This window comes from Armigeres subalbatus, chromosome 2 (assembly GCF_024139115.2).
Source record: "Armigeres subalbatus isolate Guangzhou_Male chromosome 2, GZ_Asu_2, whole genome shotgun sequence".
Lineage (NCBI taxonomy): Eukaryota > Metazoa > Arthropoda > Insecta > Diptera > Culicidae > Armigeres > Armigeres subalbatus.
The window spans coordinates 262,292,892-262,313,186 of NC_085140.1; the positions used below are offsets into that span (position 1 = coordinate 262,292,892).

Genomic DNA, 20,295 nt, shown 5'->3' on the forward strand with positions numbered 1-20,295 from the left:
GTACTTTGCATCACGTTTCATGCAGGTGTACATTTCTGTCACCTTTGCAAATATTCGGCCGACAATGTCCATGTCATCCGCGAAACAAATAAATTGACTGGTTCTGTTGAAAATTGTGCCAAGGCTCTGCGCATGACACCTTCTAGCGCATGTTGAACAACAGGCACGAAAGTCCATCACCTTCATCTTGTCGGCGCGATTCGAACGAACTGGAGTGTTTGCCCGAAATCATCACACAGTTTTGCACACCATCCACCGTTGCTTTGATCAGCCTGGTAAGCTTCCCAGGGAAGTTGTTCTCGTCCATAATTTTCCATAGCTCTACGCGGTCTATACTGTCGTATGCCGCCTTGAAATCAACGAACAGATGGTGCGTTGGGATCTGGTATTCACGAGTTTTTTTAAGGATTTTCCGTACAGTAAAGATCTGGTCCGTTGACGAGCGGCCATCAACGAAGCCGGCTTGATAACTTCCCACGAACTCATTCACTAATGGTGACAAACGAAGGAAGATGATCTGGGATATCTTTGTAGGCGGCATTAAGGATGGTGATCGCTCGAAAGTTCTCGCACTCCAGCTTGTCGCCTTGCTAGTAGAAGGGGCATATGACCCCTTCCTTCCACTCCTCCGGTAGCTGTTCAGTTTCCCAGATTCTGACTATCAGTTTGTGCAGGCAAGTGACCAGCTTTTCTGGCCCATTTAGATGAGCTCAGCTCCGATACCATCCTTATCAGCTGCTATATTGGTCTATAGCTGTTGGATCCTTAACTTCCCTCAAGGTGGGAGCTGGGCTGCTTCCATCGTCCGCTGAACTGACGTAGTCAATTTCTCTGCTGCCTTGACTTTCACTGCCTGTACTCTCAGCGCCATTTAGGTGTTCTTCGAAGTGCTGCTTCCACCTTTCGATCACCACACGTTCGTCCGTCAAGATGCTCCCACCCTTATCCCTGCACATTTCGACTCGCGGCACGAAGCCTTTGCGGGCTGCGTTGAGCTTCTGATAGAACTTGCGTGTTTCTTGAGAACGGCACAGATGTTCCATTTCCTTGCACTCCGCTTCTTTCAGGTGGCGTTTCTTCTCCTGAAAAAGGAGAGTCTACTGTCACCACTTCCACCTATAGCCTTTCATGCTCTGCCGGGTACCTTGTTGCACTTGTCACACGACCTATTTTGACATAAATTTATAAATGGCCACTTTTTCCGGCGACAACTGACCCCAACGGTTTTTTGAGTAATTCTGGAAGGAATCATCGGACAAAAATGTGGTTTTTACAGCAGTTTTAATTTAAAAACAAACGTCAGGGATGGAAATGTTAACCTAAAATGTTTGACTACATTTGACAACATTCGTAGGATTTCATAGCTTGACTATAGCCAAGTCGTTTTGCATCTGGTCTGCCTACCTCGCTCGCTGTGCTCCACGTCGTCTCGTACCTCCCGGACCGGAAGCGAACACCATCTTTGCAGGGTTGCTGTCCGGCCATTCTTGTAACATGCCCTGCCCATCATACCTTTCTGGCTTTAGCTACCTTCTGGATACTGGGTTCGCCGTAGAGCTGGGCGAGCTCGTGGTTCATTCTTCGCCGCCACACACCGTCTTCTTGCACACCGCCAAAGATGGTCCTAAGCATCCATCTCTCGAATACTCTGAGAGCTTGGAAGTCTTCCTCGAGCATTTTCCATGTTTCATGTCCGTAGAGGTAGTCAGGTCCGTAGAGGTCCGTAAGCGTCTTGTAATGACACATTTGGTGGCGAATCTTTTTTGTCCGCAGTTTCTTCTGGAGCCCGTAGTAGGCCTGACTTCCACAGATGATGCGCCTTCGAATTTCACGACTAACATTGTTATGAGCCGTTAGCAAGGATCCGAGGTAGACGAATTCCTCGACCACCTCGAAGGTATCCCCGTCTATCGTAACACTGCTTCCCAGGCGGGCCCTGTCGCGCTCAGTTCCGCCCACAAGCATGTACTTTGTCTTTGACGCATTCACCACCAGTCCAACTTTTGTTTCATCACGTTTCATGCAAGTATACATTTCTGCCACCTTTGCAAATATTCGGCCGACAATGTCGCGAAACAAATAAATTGACTGGCTGTTGAAAATTGTGCCAAGGCTCTCCGCATGACACCTTCTAGCGCATGTTGAACAACAGGTAGCCTGGTAAGCTTCCCAGGGAGGCTGTTCTCGTCCATAATTTTCCATAACTCTACGCGGTCTATACGCCTTGAAATCAATGAACAGATAATGCGTTGGGATCTGGTATTCACGAGATTTTTTAAGGATTTGCCGTACAGTAAAGATCTGGTCCGTTGTCGAGCGGCCATCAACGAAGCCGGCTTGATAACTTCCCACGAACTCATTCACTAATGGTGACAAACGAAGGAAGATGATCTGGGATATCTTTGTAGGCGGCATTGAGGATGGTGATCGCTCGAAAGTTCTCGCACTCCAGCTTGTCGCCTTGCTGGTAGAAGGGGCATATAACCTTTTCCTTCCACTTCTCCGGTAGCTGTTCAGTTTCCCAGATTCTGACTATCAGTTTGTGCAGGCAAGTGACCAGCTTTTTGTGGCCCATTTAGATGAGCTCAGCTCCGATACCATCCTTACCAGCTGCTTTATTGGTCTTTAGCTGTTGGATGGCATCCTTAACTTCCCTCAACGTGGGAGCTGGTTGGCTTCCATCGTCCGCTGAACTGACGTAGTCAACTTCTCTGCTGTCTTGACTTTCACTGCCTGTACTCTCAGCGCCATTTAGGTGTTCTTCGTAGTGCTGCTTCCACCTTTCGATCACCACACGTTCGTCCGTCAAGATGCTCCCACCCTTATCCCTGCACATTTCGACTCGCGGTACGAAGTATTTGCGGGCTGCGTAGAGCTTCTGATAGAACTTGCATGTTTCTTGAGAACGGCACAGATGTTCCTTTTCCTCGCACTCCGCTTCTTTCAGGTGGCGTTTCTTCTCCTGAAAAAGGCGGGTCTGCTGTCCCCACTTCCACCTATAACGTTTCACGTTCTGCCGGGTACCTTGTTGCACTTGTCACACGACCTATTTTGACATAAATTTATAAATGACCACTTTTTCCGGCGACAACTGACCCCAATGGTTTTTTTTGAGTAATTCTGGAATCATACTAAGGATTGACCTTGGGATTGACCTAAATCCAAAAAAAAATTGAAAATTGGGATGGAAATGGAGATCGAATGCAACTTGTTGCAAAGGAATCATCGGACAAAAATGTGATTTTTACAGCAGTTTTAATTTAAAAACAAACGTCAGGGATGGAAATGTTAACCTAAAATGTTTGACTACATTTGACAACATTCGTAGGATTTCATAGCTTGACTATATGATGTTATATTGAATGTCAGTTCATTTTTGATCGCAATATGTTTTGCTAAGTTAGGTACTTTTCCTTTAAAACCAACAGTGTTTCCCGTTTTCTTTAAAATATGTTGGATTGATCGACATGTAATTTTAATAATTATTCAACTTAGAAATTTGCTATTTGAATAGAGTCATTATTGAAATCAACTGTTTGAAAGTAATCCATGTGTTTAAGGCACAAAACACAAATAATTCTATTCACTATGGCTCATGGAACAGGATAACAGAATCGATAAATTCTTTGTTATCACAGAGAATTAACACCTTTTCGCGACATTGTTCCGGTTCAAATAGCAAAGAAGTTTTCCAAGAGGCTTAAAATAATTCCATGAATCAGCATAGAATACAGTGAGAAATTTTCCGCCAAATTTGCCTCGCACTATGGGGGGGGGACAAACGAGCTGCGAAATGATTTTTCAACAACCGCCACCGTCAGCACCGCAAGTCCACGAAAAAAGGTTGCACACAGACAAAATGGGCCCGGCAATGCTTCCAACCGCAAATGAAGATAAACGGAGCCCGATTGTGTGGGTGCCTCTCTGGGGAATCGTTTGGTTGGATTCCTTCGGAAGCTTCTTTCTGGTTATGGAGACAGAGGTGCCACCATCGTCCGTGCAGAGCAGCATTCGTATTCCAGCAAACAGAAGTATTATGGTGGTATTAAAAGTTACGAGCAAACTGTTGAACCCATTCGAAGTGTGTTGGAAAAATGTTCTCCAACACGTGTAGCTATTCAACAAAGCTCTCAAGGCATGGTAGAGCAGAACGACTGTTTTCCAGAAGCCAGACAAAACGTTGTTGTAGTAAAAATTGTTTCCATTTCACACGAAAGATGGAATCAACCTCAAAGCTCTTTGATGCGAGAACATATTTCGTCGAGTGGATGTCTTTTGATGGTTTCATGCATTTTTTTCCATGAAGAAAGAGGGAATATGTTTGGAAATCAATCATACCTGCACGTCAGAGCGCACGGCTCCGAATAATCGTAGTGGGGAGTCCACTTGAGCAGTGCTCCATCGTAGGGCACATCGTCGTACGCTGAGCACTGATGGGCCCGAAAGTCCTGCTGTTCAGGACATGGCTGAAATGGAGATGAAAGGATTTTTGTTTTGAAACCTGTAGTGCTAAAGAAAGGTCGCGCCATACCTGCATGTTGCAGATCTTATACCGAACGGCATCTCCTTTGCAGCCATGGGGAGCGTGACAGCGCCGTAGCTGATATGCTACGCCACCGTCACAAGATCTGGAGCATGTTGACCATTCGGTCCACGATGACCAACCCTGAGCCTTCGCACGTTTCTAGAAGAGATAGAAAAGTATAATGTAAATTTGTAAATTAAACATAGGATTATATAATTAAAACAAATTATATGTTTGGGGCATCTCTGGTGTTATGGTGCTTAGGGCTGTATCCTGGTTATTGATTGCTATCGGCTTTACATGTTGCTAGATTTAATTTTTTTTCTCTATGGGGGCTACGCCATTGTAAGACTTTAGGTTCAAATCTTCTGCGATATCCTGCTGGGTTTCAATCCAATGTCTGTTTGCCGATTTAGTTTTCGTCCTTTCGTTATGTGTTATTTTACGTCTTTATTATTGTGATACTACGTTATGTGTGGCTGACCCACTTTCGTTCCCAAATTTGTTCCCAAGTTGATCATTTAAGGTTCCAACAACAATTATTAATGTTCTATGTCAGCCACTACGTTAATGTGTGGTAAGCACAATAATTAACTGTACTAAGGGATTCGAGAATCTTTTTCACTAGCAATATACTTAACTATTGTTGATCGGACTTAGAGTCGAACCTTCTGTCTCAGGATGGGAGCCCATTGAAAAATATTGTTGGCCGACGAACAAAAAATGTATACCTTTTATCTCGTCAACTATTTCGCTATATCAATATCACTAACTCCCGCTTGGGTATGGATATCTTCTATATACTGAGTGGCAGTGACATGTTACTCACCTGTACTTCTTCATCGTCTTCATCCTCCGAATCCGTTCCTGATGGTTTCCAACTGCTCAATGTTTCATTCAAGCCTCTATTATCTTTGTGTGTTGCTCGAGCTAATGTTAAAACCAAACACTGAAAGTAAACACAGATAGGAACGGGTGGGTTAGAAATTAATTCATTGGAAAAAGTTTACTTCAAGCAAAGGTTGTTCGGCTCAAGATGAGAAGTAAGCATATCAATTACGTTGCATCCCTACACCCTCATACATATGCATATCTTCAGTGAAACAGGTGACAGAGTAATTTTCAGTTTGAGTTTCCCCAGCTGCTGCATATTTCGCACTGGGGAGTAAAACCGATAAACGCAGATAGCGTACGTTAAGTACGTGATGATGCTGCTGTTTGCACTTGAACGAAAGCAAGCATACTCAGAGGCAGCAGCACCATCTGGGGGACTTAGCGGATAAGCACTCCTTTGGAGTATTATGTGGCTAGATGAAGCTGTCGTCGTCCCAGCAGCTAGCCACGGTATCATTCTCTTTGTTCGGAAGGTACGTTTAATAAGCACAACTAGGCAAGAGCCTCTTCAAAGCATTATGCTCCCCATTCACCAATGCCGTATTTGCACCGAACTATGCTTATTTGGTATGCAGAAAATGCAGTGCATAACAGTTGATTTCCATTGTCTTATGATGACACTTTTGAAGTGGAATACAGAGTCTGGGGAGGGGCAAAATGCCCCACGTGTGCCATATTAACGTGCATAGTTGAAATATTGATACCAACATAGATCCGAGCAGCACGACGATAGCTGAAGATCACGCATCCCTTAAGTCCATACTTGACACGGTGATTAAATGAGGTGAACAGCACCCTCGAGTGCTGTAGTAAGGTGAACATCGTAAATTATATTTTTAATAATGACTTTATTATATGCACTGAGTCGGAATTTTTATTCGATCGTTTGGCGTTTTAGTTATTCTACAAAAATCTAAATACTCTTAGGGACGCCCGAACTGGTAACCCTATGCATTAATAATAATTGGAATTTGTCATTATAAATTGAGCGTCTCCGTGGTAGTGAGGATGCTAAATGCTGGTCCTCGATGCCTACTTGAGCCGGCAACACGATAATAGCGGAGCAAATATTGATCTGCCTCCGTTTTGCATAATGTGCGCTATCGTCCTGTCACAATAATTGCAATCGCATGACATGTGAGCCATGCTTGAACTTTGAAATTACATTCTAAGCAGGATTTGATATCAGTGCACCGATTCGAGCGTTGAAGCTCGTTATCGGCTACTCGGCAAGTTTCGCTAAAGCGAGTGGTTTCAATTTTGATATTAGTTCGTAATAACTACGAATGGGCACTTCCAAATGAAGGCTTCGTTAAGTGAGAAATAGTGTTTTTGATTTCTAATTGGTTCGGGGCTTGGTCATAGGGCCTACGGTGGAACTGGCCAGGACGGAACACGGTCAAAGGTCACGACGGACGGACGGTCACGATTCCAGCGTTATTTTCCGTTATTGTCGATAACGGCTTCATCTATTGTAAGGCAACTTAAGTTTTCAAAGGAGTGTCCAAGCTCCTTTATACAGGTCTTGACAGTTCCCCTCAGGTCTTTTACGGTCATTCCACTCATTGGGATCAAAGCTGTCTATTTCTCAGTGATTGAAAGATGATCATCAACTTCCCTTATGAAGACAACTACCTGCACCATGTTTTAACATCAATATTATCATCGATTGCGAGAGAGTAGAATTTGAATCAGGAAACTTTTTCACATAACGTAGTTTTCAAATCTTCTGCACGAACTTTTACTCCGTAGACACTGATTATTTAGAACGTCGATTTTTCCTAAATTGGATTTACAAGCAGAGCCGTATATGGTGGAACCGTAATCTACACAGCTTCTGGGCGGTATTAGCCATTCCTATTGTCTGCGGATGTGCGCTATACTTTAGCCGCTGATTACCTTAATCATGTTTTGTCTTCCTGTCAGTATTTGAACTAAATCCCTTATATGTGCACCATATCGAAGAGATCTGTCCAAAATCAATCCTAGGTACTTGTGTTTCCGAACGGTTTTTACCCTAGCAGCACAACCAGCACGATTTGGTTGCAGCAACTCAAATGTAACCAAATTCGGTTGTATTTAAGTCACAAAAACTGTTGTACCACATGTGTGCTGCTCGGGTAGTTTTATATTTCCAATGTGGATGTTTAACTCCTTCGTACTATTGATAAAACACATCGCCTTCGTTTTTTGCTGGTTCACCGTTAGATTGAGTTCCTCCGCCATGCGTTTAAACTTTTCCAAAAAAAATCTCTCCTCTGGTCACTACATGGTCTCTAGTGCCGTCTTCGATTATCATCGCAAAATCGTCAGCATACTGAACGAGTACGACCCCGTCAACCTTTATCTCGTGAAGAACCGTAGTGTACACATTAAATAATGTACGGCAGAGGTTCCCAAACTGTGGGTCGCGACCCCCAGGGGGGTCGTTTACTGTACAGTAGTGGGTCGCGAAAGACAAATCTTAATTTATAATTTTGTTACTGTTTTGTCCCACAAATCTATTCCATATTTCGAATTAGGATCTAACTAATGATTGGATGATTAAAGAACAACAAACCTGACGAGGTCAACGGCCTTTTTTTTTGTTATACGATATTTGGGCAAGAGAAAGAAATCCTATACAATCCAAATATATGCCCCGAACCCAATCCAAAACCAAACCTAATCCAATTCAAATCCGATCTCATTCAAATCCAAATCAATTTAAAATCCAATCCAAATCTAATTCAAATTCAATCAAAATCCAATCCTAATCAAATCCAAATCCAATTCAAATCCAATCTAAATACAAGCTTGACAAAACTCCTCACCTTCGCTAGAGTCAAAAAAAATCATCATCAGCAAAATGCTGCCTTCGCATCCTCACAATTGAGTGGAAGCGTAAAAAAGCAGGGGAACAAAAACGCAGAGTGAGGAAAAAAAAAAAAAAAACACATGTAAGTGAGGCGTCTAGCGAGAGAGCAACACTCATTGAGCCTTCGGAGCGACGCTTTGTATGTGAAAAAAATCTTGGAGGCTGTTTTGAGTGTGAGTGTAAGTGAGTGACCACAAGAAACAGATGAACAGATAGACTCGCTCTTATTTTGCGGCGCACAAGCTCAGGTTTAATGATGCACAATGTTGTGAGTTTTGATGCTTATTTCTGCTCCTCAAAAAAACTCTTGCTCTTGCTCATTTTCTACTCGGCGAGGAGTTTTTGGCAAGCCTGTGAATAAATGTCAAATCTAATCCAAATCCAACCCACATTCAATTAAAATTCATCCAAATCCAATCCACATCCAATTAAATAAAATGACGAATTTTTGACAAATGCAATGATGGGTTATAAAGCAATTTATTATAATTTATCCAATCTAACGCGAACTCATTTTTATCTAATTTCACAAAAACAATGCATTTCTCGCGCTTAGTTTCATAGGGACGTAACTGTATTGATCGATTTCTCTTAATCGATTTTATATTTTGTTAATTACTTAATTGTTTCAAAAGCTACAACCTTGATTATTGATTCTGGTGCAAGATACAATCATCCTTTATCACACCAACCCATTACATCATCGACAAACTAGTGCAATTTGGTACAATAATAAAAAGAAAACATCGACGAAGAGAAATCGATACAGTTACGCCCCTATGAAACTAAGCGCGAGATTTAATACCTGGTGGGTCGCAAGCAATATGGGATTCTGCTAGGTGGGTCGTATATCCAAAAGTTTGGGAACCTCTGATGTAGGGGAACACACATCTCCTTGTGGCAAGCCTTGGCTAACAAACCTAGTAAGCGTGTCGCCATTGACTTGGATATGAATCTTCCTGTTTTCTAGAAAAGTTACAAACCAGCTAATGATTTCCGGTGGTATGCTTAGCTTGAAAAGTATTTCTTCCAATTTATCCACTTTTGCGCAGTTGAAAGCGTTTGAAAGGTCAACGAATACAACAGCTGCGACTTGATTTCGGCTTTTAATTTGAGCTATCTTGTTTGTGACAACTTCCAGGCATGTTATGGTTGACATCTGTTTCCTGAAGCCGAAAGTCATGTCATGCCTTTCTGTTCAATGAAATCTTCCAAATGTTGAAGAGCCGCTGCATTCAAGATTTTTAGTCCACAGTTGATCAATGAAATTGGTCGAAAATCCCTCAACCGTTTCAGGATTTTTACCCGGTTTTGGGATGGCAATAACTTTTATTGTTTTTAGGTCGGTTGGTATTCGATTTGTTCTCCAAATTTTGTTTAAGTCTCGGATTACGTTGTCTCTAACCGTTGCGTTGAGTATACCTAGCATTTGATAAGATATACCGTCGGGTCCTAGAGCCGAACTTTTCCCTTGGTTTTCTTTGCTATTTGACTTTGCCAAAACTCCACCGTTAGTATATCGTAATTCGCTGTACGAGCAGGAGTATCGTATCGTATGAAGGAAAATGTTTTTGAAGGAATTCGTTTGCCAAATTGATGTCAGCGTGGACCAAAACGTTCTGGATCTTCCTTTTCCCTCCCGTAAGTCTTCTTAATTGTTCCCACACAATGGAAGCCGGTCTATGCTAGAAATAAAATCCTGGAATTTTGCCTTCGACGACTCTTTCTTCCTTTTGTAGTCCAAAAGCGCCTCGATACTTCCGGTTATGTTGAAAAGCCATTATCTTGTCTTCCCACGCCTGTTAGACTTCAGCAGTCCACCAAAACTTGGGTCTGTTTCTTTGTTTGGACCCTTTTAGAATTTGTTTCGTATCCCTTTGCAGATCGACAATGGTTGCTACCGTATCAGCTCCAATGTTTTTCATTCCTTCAAAGATTTTTCTTTTGTTTACGAAAAACTGCGGTTTCCGACACTTAGTTAGCTGGACCACAGTTTCTAATATTGACTTCAACTGGGACAAAGGTAAGTTGGCCGTTATTCATTATTACAAAGTTTCCGTCATTCACCAGATCAAATAATATCGCACCCTCTCCATCCTGATGCAGAGGATCCCACGAATAGTGGTGTGCATTGAAGTCGCCACCTATTATAATTTTCTTGAACCCAACAGTTTTTTTTTGCAGAATCTCTTTCATCTCACTCTCAAAATCAGAAACTAAAATATTCGGCGCTATATACATCGAAACGACCAAAATATCTTCTGCAATAATATCACGACCTGTCGCCCATATTTTTGGAAAAACGGGTAACTCAACGGTTCTGGACTTTATTTTCCTTTTCATCACTACTAATCTTTTCATCATCACTAATCCGTCACTTCTGGAATTCAAGAAAGTGAAATACCCTGGTATTTTATATTTGGTTTGTTCAAGCTCTACTTTACTCCAGCACTCCGATATAAGCTTCTCGTGTAAGTTCTTCCTTGTGTTTCTCAAAACTTTGGATATTAATTTGGAAAATTCTGATTGATGTGTCTGACATTGACTTACGTTTTACATGGTTCCTTCTCATCCCTGCGTTTGCTCCTGCTACGTGATCTTTCTTTGCGCTTCTTCTCGTCGTTGCTGATTTGATGGACGGCGCCCAATGCTTTGGACGTGCGTTCCATTATGCTGCCGCTCGTACTTGTTTCTGCGCCAAGTTGATCATTAATTTCTTGTGCACGTTGTTCTGTCATTTTTTGAGCCCATTGTTCATAATCTGTGTCACGGAATTTGTTGAAAAGTGCGATTCCATTGTTCGTTGGTTCACCAGATGACTTCTTCCGCTTGTCCGCTAACACTTCAACCTGATCCGCGATGACTATATCTTCAATCGGTCTTTTCGTCCTTTGTGGTTTGTGTTTGTATCCAGGTTTGGCTGAGTAATCACCGGAAGCCATTTCCGAGTATGACTGTGGAAGAGTTGGGAAATCCTCTTCGTTCGTTAGAATATCATACCGATTCTGAGTGAAGTTGGGGTGTTGCTCCTTGGCCTCCAGGTGGGTTAATGTTGTTCGTGCCATAATAGTGTTAATGTTCAGTTGCCGGATTCTTTCCGGACAGTCCATGTCCGTGGTTCGATGTTCCGACTTGCAGTAGAAGCATCTCTTTGCTTTCTGGCAATCCCATGTTTCCGAATCTTCGTGAATTGCGGCACAGTGTGAGCATCGTTGTTATGATCTGCAGTTTTCCGTGCGGTGGTTGTACCTTAGACAGTTGTTGTAAAGTACCGGTCGGTTGACAAAAGGCCGGACGGCATTAATGCAGCAAAACATGCGCACTGCTCGTGGGAGCTGACTTGCCCGAATAATTATTCCGATTCTGCTCGTTGGAATTTTCCTCTCTCCTTCATAGCTGATGATTGGGCACGTACTGACGATACTCTCATGGATGTCTTCCATGTCCATGTCGATCGGGACTCCTGCTACTACCCCGGATACCGAAACAAAGTCTCTTGGTATGTATGCCTTGAAATTCATTCCTTTCAGCGACGGATCTTTCTGCAACTGATTAGCAGCTTGGTGCGTTTTCATGAATACGATGAGTTTGTATTTTCCGAGTGCACGTATGTTGGATACGATTTGCCGATATGCGTCCGATTTTGTCATCAGTTGTCCAAAAGATAGTTTATTTTTCGCGATCGTTCTATCCTTGTTATCTAGCAGTTGTACGGCGCAGTATCTGTTTTATCATATTCGCACACTTGGTACGGATTTCCGCCGTCCGGCGGCTTCCCCATTTTGTTAATCAGCTCCTCACTTCACACTTTGGTAATTTTCGTACTCAAAACAATGAAATAACAAATTGTTCTTGTGTTACTTCGTTACGAATATAGTTTTTGCAACAATTTGCTTTTTTTAAATCATTTTTTTATCGGGAAAAAGAATTTGTTTTGCTCTACGAGAAAAAAAAATGGCGACACTTCGAACTTTTCACCGCGAAATGCATCGTTTTTTCAGAACGCCAATTGTTGGTAAGTTTCGGAGACAAGTTAAGTTGTATGATGAAAAGTGTCTGGAATTCCGGAGACAGTGAAGGCTCACACCCCTTCATCCACCAGCTGAGCGGTAGAATACGATCACTGCTAGGAGGTGGGACATAAATCCGAAGAATGCCCGTTCACCGTTGGCAGAGGGACTTATCCCCGAAACAGAGTGTCCGGGGGTCCAAGATGAAGAAACAGTGGTTGAGTATTAAGGAGGAAGTGGTGTTAGACGCCATACCAGGAAGGATTCCCTGGTTCCAGGAGTGCTCGCTCTGGAGACCCGCAATGACACTGGAGGTTCACTTGCCTGATGTGTAGCCACAACGAAGACGGCAGTAGTTTCAGCCGAAAATATACTGAATTGGCGGGCCAGGCTGTCCAATTTGGGTCGGTTTGGATCAGAGACTCCAAGATCGAAACCTCGGTCAGACATGGAACCGTCGGTGTAGCGGAGCTCATGGTTCCGGAGGCGCGGTAAGCGCCACAATCCACCTACTTAATTCGTTCTTGTTGTCGCAAGGGCCTGCCGTTTACTTTAAATGCAAATTGTGCATATGTCGCAAATTATAACAAACTGTACTCGAAACTAATGCGAGATTGCAATAAAATGTTGGGTGTATGCATAATTTTGAATAAGTACACGAGATTTACTGAACTCGTCAGGTTAAAGTCGTTTATACACTATAGTATATAACAATGAAGGTTTTGATGCCATTTATTAAAGCTCATTCAGAGATGAGCCTGCCTAAGGCAGCAAATGTTTTTAAAAAAAGACAATAATAATGAAGTTCATTTCTATCATAGCCTTATGGCTAGGCTCCATAAGAATTGAAATTATGAATTATTTTCTTTTATAGGGTAAAGTGCCCAATAGTGGACCCCCAACCAATAGTGGACCCTCCAGCTATTTTTGCATTATTACAGCACAATGTAAACATTTTGCTATGGAATTTCATCGGGAGAACCTACCTTATAAGCATATGCGGTATTTCGAAAAATTTCGTTTCAGGTGGTTCGAAACGAAATTCCGCGGAATTTCGCGGAATTTGAGCATGGCGAAATTTGATTTCTTGATTTCGTTCCGTTTCGAAAAATTGCTAAAATTTCGCTAGAAAAAACTAGATTTTAACGAAACTAAACGGAATTCCGCGGAATTTCGTAACAAATTTAAACTTAAACCCGACTTTATATTATCAGAAATTTTGGCTGCGCCGCTGAACAAAATCTTAAAGTTGTTTTCAAAACTTTAGATTATACATATTTTTCTATTAACGCTTACTACATAACCCCATTCTCAGTTGACAAATACGTATGTAGTTTTCTTCTATAAAACGTCTTTAGTGAAACACTGATTCAAATTTAAATTTGGTGATGTTTTTTAAATATTTGCACAATTTCCCGTAACGCTGGGTAGACACCTTTGCGTGGTGTGTTACGGTGTAAGATCTACCACGGTCATATTGCCAGCTACAGGCAAATCCTGACCCAACGAATACCTTCCCCAATATTCAACTCCGTGGTACTTATGAGGGTGTCGCTGAGTCAACACTTCCTTCCCCTCCCAAGTTACGGTGAAGATGGGCGTGGCCAGGAGTAGTAATCCTCATGCTTTTGTGATTTTTGTCCTAGATTGAAATCAAGGATCACATCCACCTTGATTTCTGATAGCAATCTGAATAGGGATTTCAAAAGAAAAACATGAGTATCACTAGTGTCCAATCTACGAAGTACACTGTAACTATGCTATGCTATGCTATTTTTTTACTATTTGCACAATATGAATGGGGAATCGATCGTGGGACGGCAGCTAGTCCGGGAGAACGCGAGGCGAAAAAAATCTATCTGCATCGAAGAGCACAACATTAATTAATTAGATTGATTTGCAACACAGTTTTCGTCTTCTTGTTTTCAAAATAACTTCGTTTACAATAAATAGTTATTTATTTATTTATATCTTCAATATTAACTGTGCAGACTGGTTTAAAACTTATATGCTAACTAAAAATTTGCCTTAATCTAGTTTTGAATATCGTTCTGCTACAATTAAAATCGAACCAATCAATGTCGTTGAGGAGGTTGAAGCACAATCAAGCGGAAGATTTTGCCCAAACATTGTAAAGTGTCAGACAGGCTGGAAGAGCTGACGTTGGCGGAACATGAAAGTTACAGCAAGTTAACTTTCATGTTCCGCCAACGTCAGCTCTTCCAGCCTATCTACTTCAAGAGCTCAGGACAGTCCACGTGGTTGTTTATAATGTCAAATGCAAAAACCCTCTGCAAATCTCCACATCGTTGTCGAAAGGTTTCAAGTCGAATCAGTTGGCATCGCTCTTCGTAGTGCGGTAACCTCAAAGGATTATTCCACGGCAATCGCCTGAGGGCAAAACGAACGAAACTGCGTTGGACCCTTTCAATTCGCGTCATCTGTATTTCGTGATAGGGCGCCCACACCTGCACAGCATATTCGAGTACACTTCGCACGAAGCTGCAATACAGGCTTTTCAGGGAGTAAGCGCCATCAAAATCTGCAGCGTTCCAGCGCATGAAGCCTAGTACGGCGAAAGCCTTGGTAGTACTCGTTGCAATATGTTCATTAAAATTCGGCTGGCGGTCAAACGTAACTCCCAGGTCTTTAATGGAGCTCACACTAGTTCTTTTCCGCATGACGAATAACGAAAGGTTTATCTGCGTTCTGCATCTGGTAGAACTTATTGAGTTGCATTTCGTCGCATTTATCTCCATACCATTTAAACAACACCAGTTGGCTATGACATCTAGATCTTGCTGCAGCGCAAGGCAATCGGTCAATGGTCGAATAGGTAATTAGAAATATTTTCTAATCATCGGCGTACATGAGGCGATGAGATCGAAGTTTACAGCATAAGTCGTTCACGAAAATGATGAAAATCAGCGGCCCTAGGTGACTGCCTTGTGGCACTTCGGATGGCGTAGGATATGTATTGGATGAGACAGTGCCTAATTTAACGAAGGATGGCCTACCAATCAGGTAAGAACGCAGCCAAGTGACAATCCAGTCAGGAAAACCCAAACGTTCTAATTTATTTAAAGTTGAGGAACGTGAGGAACTTTATCGAAAGTCTCCGAAAAGTCGATGTCAATGATGTCAACTTGACATCTCTTCTCCAGGTTAGAATTCAGCATGCTAGTGTAGGTCATCAGGTTTGTTACAGTTGAGCGATTTCGTACAAAGCCTTGTTGGTACTCAGAGATAACAGGTTTAGCAGCCACATACATACGTTCATGAATCAGCAGTTCGAGTGTTTTGGCCAGACAATTAAGAATCGAGATTGGACGATAGTTCTCAACATTATGGGAGCTACCCGCCTTATGAATTGGAGTAACTGCTGATATTTTCCACTCATCTGGGAAGACTCCTAGCGCAGATTTAGTCACAATCAAGGTGCTGCAACCAGTTTTGTCCAACTTTTTCTGCTATTGGTCAACTATTGGTCGCAAAACAGTTATTTGACTTCGAAAAAGTGAAATCAGAATTGCGTACATAATGTAAAACCAATTTAATAAAAATTCCGCGGAAAAAAATGAAAATTTCGTTTCGTTTCGAGAAATTTCGAAATAAGTGAACCTTGATTTCGTATCGTTTCGAAGTCTCGAAAGTAAATCTATATTTCGTTTCGTTTCGATCCGAATCAACATAAGCATTTTAAATTTCGTTTCGTTTCGTTTCGTTAGGAAAAAATATGTTATCGCATACCCTTACTACCTTACAGTCCTATGATTTAATTACATGGATTGGAAATCCTATGGAGAGTAAAATTAAATGATTTTTAACAATTCTATAAAAAATAAACACGAAAGTGTCCATTATAGGAATAGTTTGGGGGGTCCATAATAGGGAAGAAGAACGTCCGGAACATAAAAATCAAATGAAGTGTCGACTATAGGGAAGCAAATTCCTATTATGGACCCCCCAGGTGGCTACTATAGGGTGAATTAAGTCAGACTTTAAAATGTTAATTTCAACGAATAACGTCGTGTATTTGAGTGTTTTATGTATGTATCGTGAATAGGAGATGCAGAACTTGGTATTAGATGTCAAGCAGAATTAATATGTTGAAAATTTCTACTCCTTATGACAAAAAGAGCAAAATTTCGCTACTAGGGGGTTCACTATTGGGCATTTTACCCTATATAAAACAAATTTGGCATTTGTACCACCGCGCATCACTCAAGAATAGACAGCCCAATTTTTGCTAATTTATATCCCTTCCCTTCTTCTATATACGATGAAGCTGAAAAAAATTTACAATCAAAATCCAATCTCTCCGATGAAATGGTTTGTCATCTATGTTGACATTATCAACATATAACGGAAAGATCGATTTGTGTTAATTTTGGTTTGGCTATTAAATTAATTCGAAAAGTGTCATGATAAAAATGTCAAAAAAGAAAAAAAATATTTTGAGTTTAAGTTTTTTTAGGTAAATTGTGTACGTAAAAAATATATCAGCAAATGGATCAGTTTTGGGCGAGACAAAGTTCGCCGGGTCAGCTAGTTGTCTATAATTGTACTGTAAAATGTGAAGCACAAAGTATTACAAGAAATGTTGATTATACCGCCGTAAGATTTTATGCATTTAAACCAATTAGTCTCATATGAAAAACTGTTGTTGTAATTGCTTTGTAATTTTTTTGGAGTAGAACTCCAGAACCGAAGCTTTCGGGAAGACGCATAAAGATGAATGTCATTATGTCATGCTCTTATTATTAGATTTCTGGATCGAACTTCTTATGGTAATCATTTCCTGTAACTTCCTACGGGTTGTGTAATAGGAAAATTGAGCTGTACCATTTGCTGCATCGACGTTTTTCTATCGGCTAATCACACAGTAAGCAAAATGTCAGCTCCTATTTGCTTCGATACGTAAGCTTTTCCGGTAGATGAATGGCGAGTCACGTCAAGCGTAGGTACATCAAGGGATGCTTCCGAACCTGGTCCAGGTGCTGAGAAATATGAACGATGACGGCGTTAGACGAGGTATGCAATTAGTTCGACTATTTATAGAAGGTTGAGTAATATGTTTCTTAACTTTACAAACGCGAAAAAAATTTCAGCAAAAAACGATGGATGGAAAGTGACAAAATCTATCAGAATCAACTTGCAGCTCCGGCAAAGGTAGTTGGGAAGTAATCAAACAAGTTGAAAAAGTAACACGCTATACGGATTCTATATGTAAGAGTCGTGTCCCATATTCATACCTACTATAACTGTATTACTGTTGGCACAATTGAAGCATGGAAAGGAACAAATCAATCATAAGAGCCGTAGAAAATAAATGATTGTAATCTGTGCATAATGCGGCACAATCCGGAAAAGGGTTTTAGACTTGACGCTGTTTCGACAGCTTAGCTCTTGCGAATTACGTAAACAATTTCGTGAGCGGGAAATGTGTTATGAATTAAATGTAAACACGGCAAATGTGTTTTTCTGGTATGTCGTAGAATTGCTGTTCCACTCTTCGTCTCATTTTTTTCAATCAGACGTAGTATTTATTGAGCTTATTTGCAGAAGACAGTAATCATAGCAAGCGGTTGTGCCAGTGATATTTTCCTGTAATTATTTTTGCGATTCAAGTTCGGCTGTTTTATAAAAAGATTTGTATTTTTTTGTGAAAGTAGGTATTAGGTGCTTTTAAAGTTGTAGTTGTTAAAAGAAGTAGTCAGATCGTTCTGCGATTCCAGTGAGTCTTTTCCTTGATCTATTCCATATAAATTCCCTGAGGGCATCGACGATTATCAGGATTTCCTTAACGGTGTACCGTGCGGGACCGAAATCCGTACAGCACCGAAATCCGTCCACCTCATGAGATATCAATAAATTAAAGGGGGATAAAGGTAATTAATGTAGAAATGATTTATCTTATCCTGTTCAGATACTTGGCAGTAAACTTTTAGGGCATAGTAATGGAAACAAGGCTTTGAAATTGAAACAACAAAAATTAAAAACAAATCGCCACCCACCAAACACGGAGTTTTTGCCGCCATTTTGGTTTTAGGTAGAGCATAATTGCAAGTAACTGTGTTTTAATTGCTAATTGCGAATCATTACATAAGATAAGCGGAATACAAATTGAAGGGATCGCTTCTCAAGATGCGTATCGAACTATTTATAGTGGTAGTTTAGTCAATCAGACTGCTTCAATTTAAATATTTAGTTAAAAAATAGCTGTACGGATTTTGATCCTTTGATTCAAAATGTCCAAAAACATCTGAATTTTACGCTTCGTCGCCATGGAAAGCATTCCATAATCCCCATCCACATTCCAACTCCAGATATCTGTGAAGGTCGTGCGAGTTTTCCTCATCTTATTTAGTAGCTATTTAATCAACACATCCTACCCATATTTCCACTCGTAAGGACCTGGCCAAGTGTTGAACAAAGAGGTCGTTCGATGAGAAACATGTAACGTCCCAGGCTGTTTTTCTGTAAAAAGGGTCATTAAACCGAAATTTATTTGGCTGAAAGCCATTCGACTGACGGCCGAATAGGTAATTTTGCCGAATAAGTTATTTGGCTTAACAAGTCATTTGGGGGTCCTCCTTAGCCGTGCGGTAAAATGTGCGGCTACATATCAAGACCATGCTGAGGGTGGCTGGGTTCGATTCCCGGTGCCGGTCTAGGCAATTTTCGGATTGGAAATTGTCTCGACTTCCCTGGGCATAAAAGTATCATCGTGCTAGCCTCATGATATACGAATGCAAAAATGGTAACCTGGCTTAGAGACCTCGCAATTAATAACTGTGGAAGTGCTTAATGAACACTAAGCTGTGGGGCGGCTCTATCCCAGTGTGGGGATGTAATGCCAATAAGAAGAAGAAGAAGCTGAGGTGATAATATTGCAACAAAATTAAAACTATCCTAGATATTAGCCAAAGAGAGCGTGATGAAAGAGAGTCTCTTATTTTAACACACGATATTTTCAAAAATAATGCTAAAAGTTATAACTCGCTTAGAAATCACGGAATTAACAACTGCGGAAGAGCTTAATGAACACTTAGCTGCGAGGCGGCAATGTGCCAGTGGAGGATGCCATGCCAGTGAAGAAGTAGAATGACCGATCGAGTAATTCGGCCGAACATGTCATTTAGCCAAATAGGTCATTTGGCGTCTTACTTCTCAGTTCTAAATCATCATTTCTCGCTTCTCACTGCGAAAAATGAGAAATTAGAAATGATGAGTGAGTCGTTTTCCTTCTTACTTCGCCCCTCTCACTTTTCATAGTGAGAAGTGATAAGTGAGAGGGAGGAGTGATAAGTGAGTCGTCTCACTTCTAACACCTCTTTTGTCATTTCCCACTTCTTACTGTGAAAATTGAGACGTGCGAATTGAGAAAAGATTAGTGAGAAATGAGACGTCTCAGTTCTCACTTCGCACTACAGGTTTACCTCGATTATATGGACCCTCGATTATATGGACTTCGATTATATGGACTTTTTACCTCGATTATATGGACATTTTTTTTTTGCTCAATTTTTTTTTGTGTTTTGGGGTTTTTAAAAGATGTTGAATATTGTCATATTTTACATTAATTCTATATTTATTATGGTACATTGGGGCAAATAAAGGCCCGTAAGGCATGTTATGATGTTATATATGGAGATGCACTCTGAGTCATATTTTCGATTGACTTGATTGATTTACCATTTTCGCGTTGGAAAATTTCATTGTATATAATGATAAATATACAATTCTTTAATCTGCAAAAGCCACGGCCACGTCCTTACAAAAAGGTGGTGAAAAATAATGCGTATTTTTGGTGATCTCTGCCATACGAAAACGTGAAGTGAATTGTCAGACTGACAGTATGCGGAGCAAGTGATAAGATGTGATTGTCATATTTAGCTGTTAGATCTTTGCTTCCAACCTTTTTCTGCTTTTGGTGCATAGAATTAAGTATAGAAGGACGGGTGATGCATCAACATCCAGCAAATCGGACCCAGGTATATCCACGA

At 41.1% G+C, this 20,295-nt stretch overlaps 1 protein-coding gene across 2 annotated transcripts in view; it reads right to left on the minus strand.

Moving 5' to 3' along the window:
- LOC134212165 (protein madd-4) overlaps nt 1-20,295 on the minus strand; it is an 803,678-nt gene that overhangs the window by 104,070 nt on the left and 679,313 nt on the right. For both annotated transcript variants that reach the window (XM_062689782.1, XM_062689781.1), the window contains exons 3-5: nt 5,355-5,474; nt 4,532-4,684; nt 4,339-4,466 (exon numbers count right to left, since the gene is read on the minus strand). In XM_062689782.1, the coding sequence (XP_062545766.1) occupies nt 4,339-4,466; nt 4,532-4,684; nt 5,355-5,474 (401 nt within the window). The remainder of the gene's footprint in view (nt 1-4,338; nt 4,467-4,531; nt 4,685-5,354; nt 5,475-20,295) is intronic.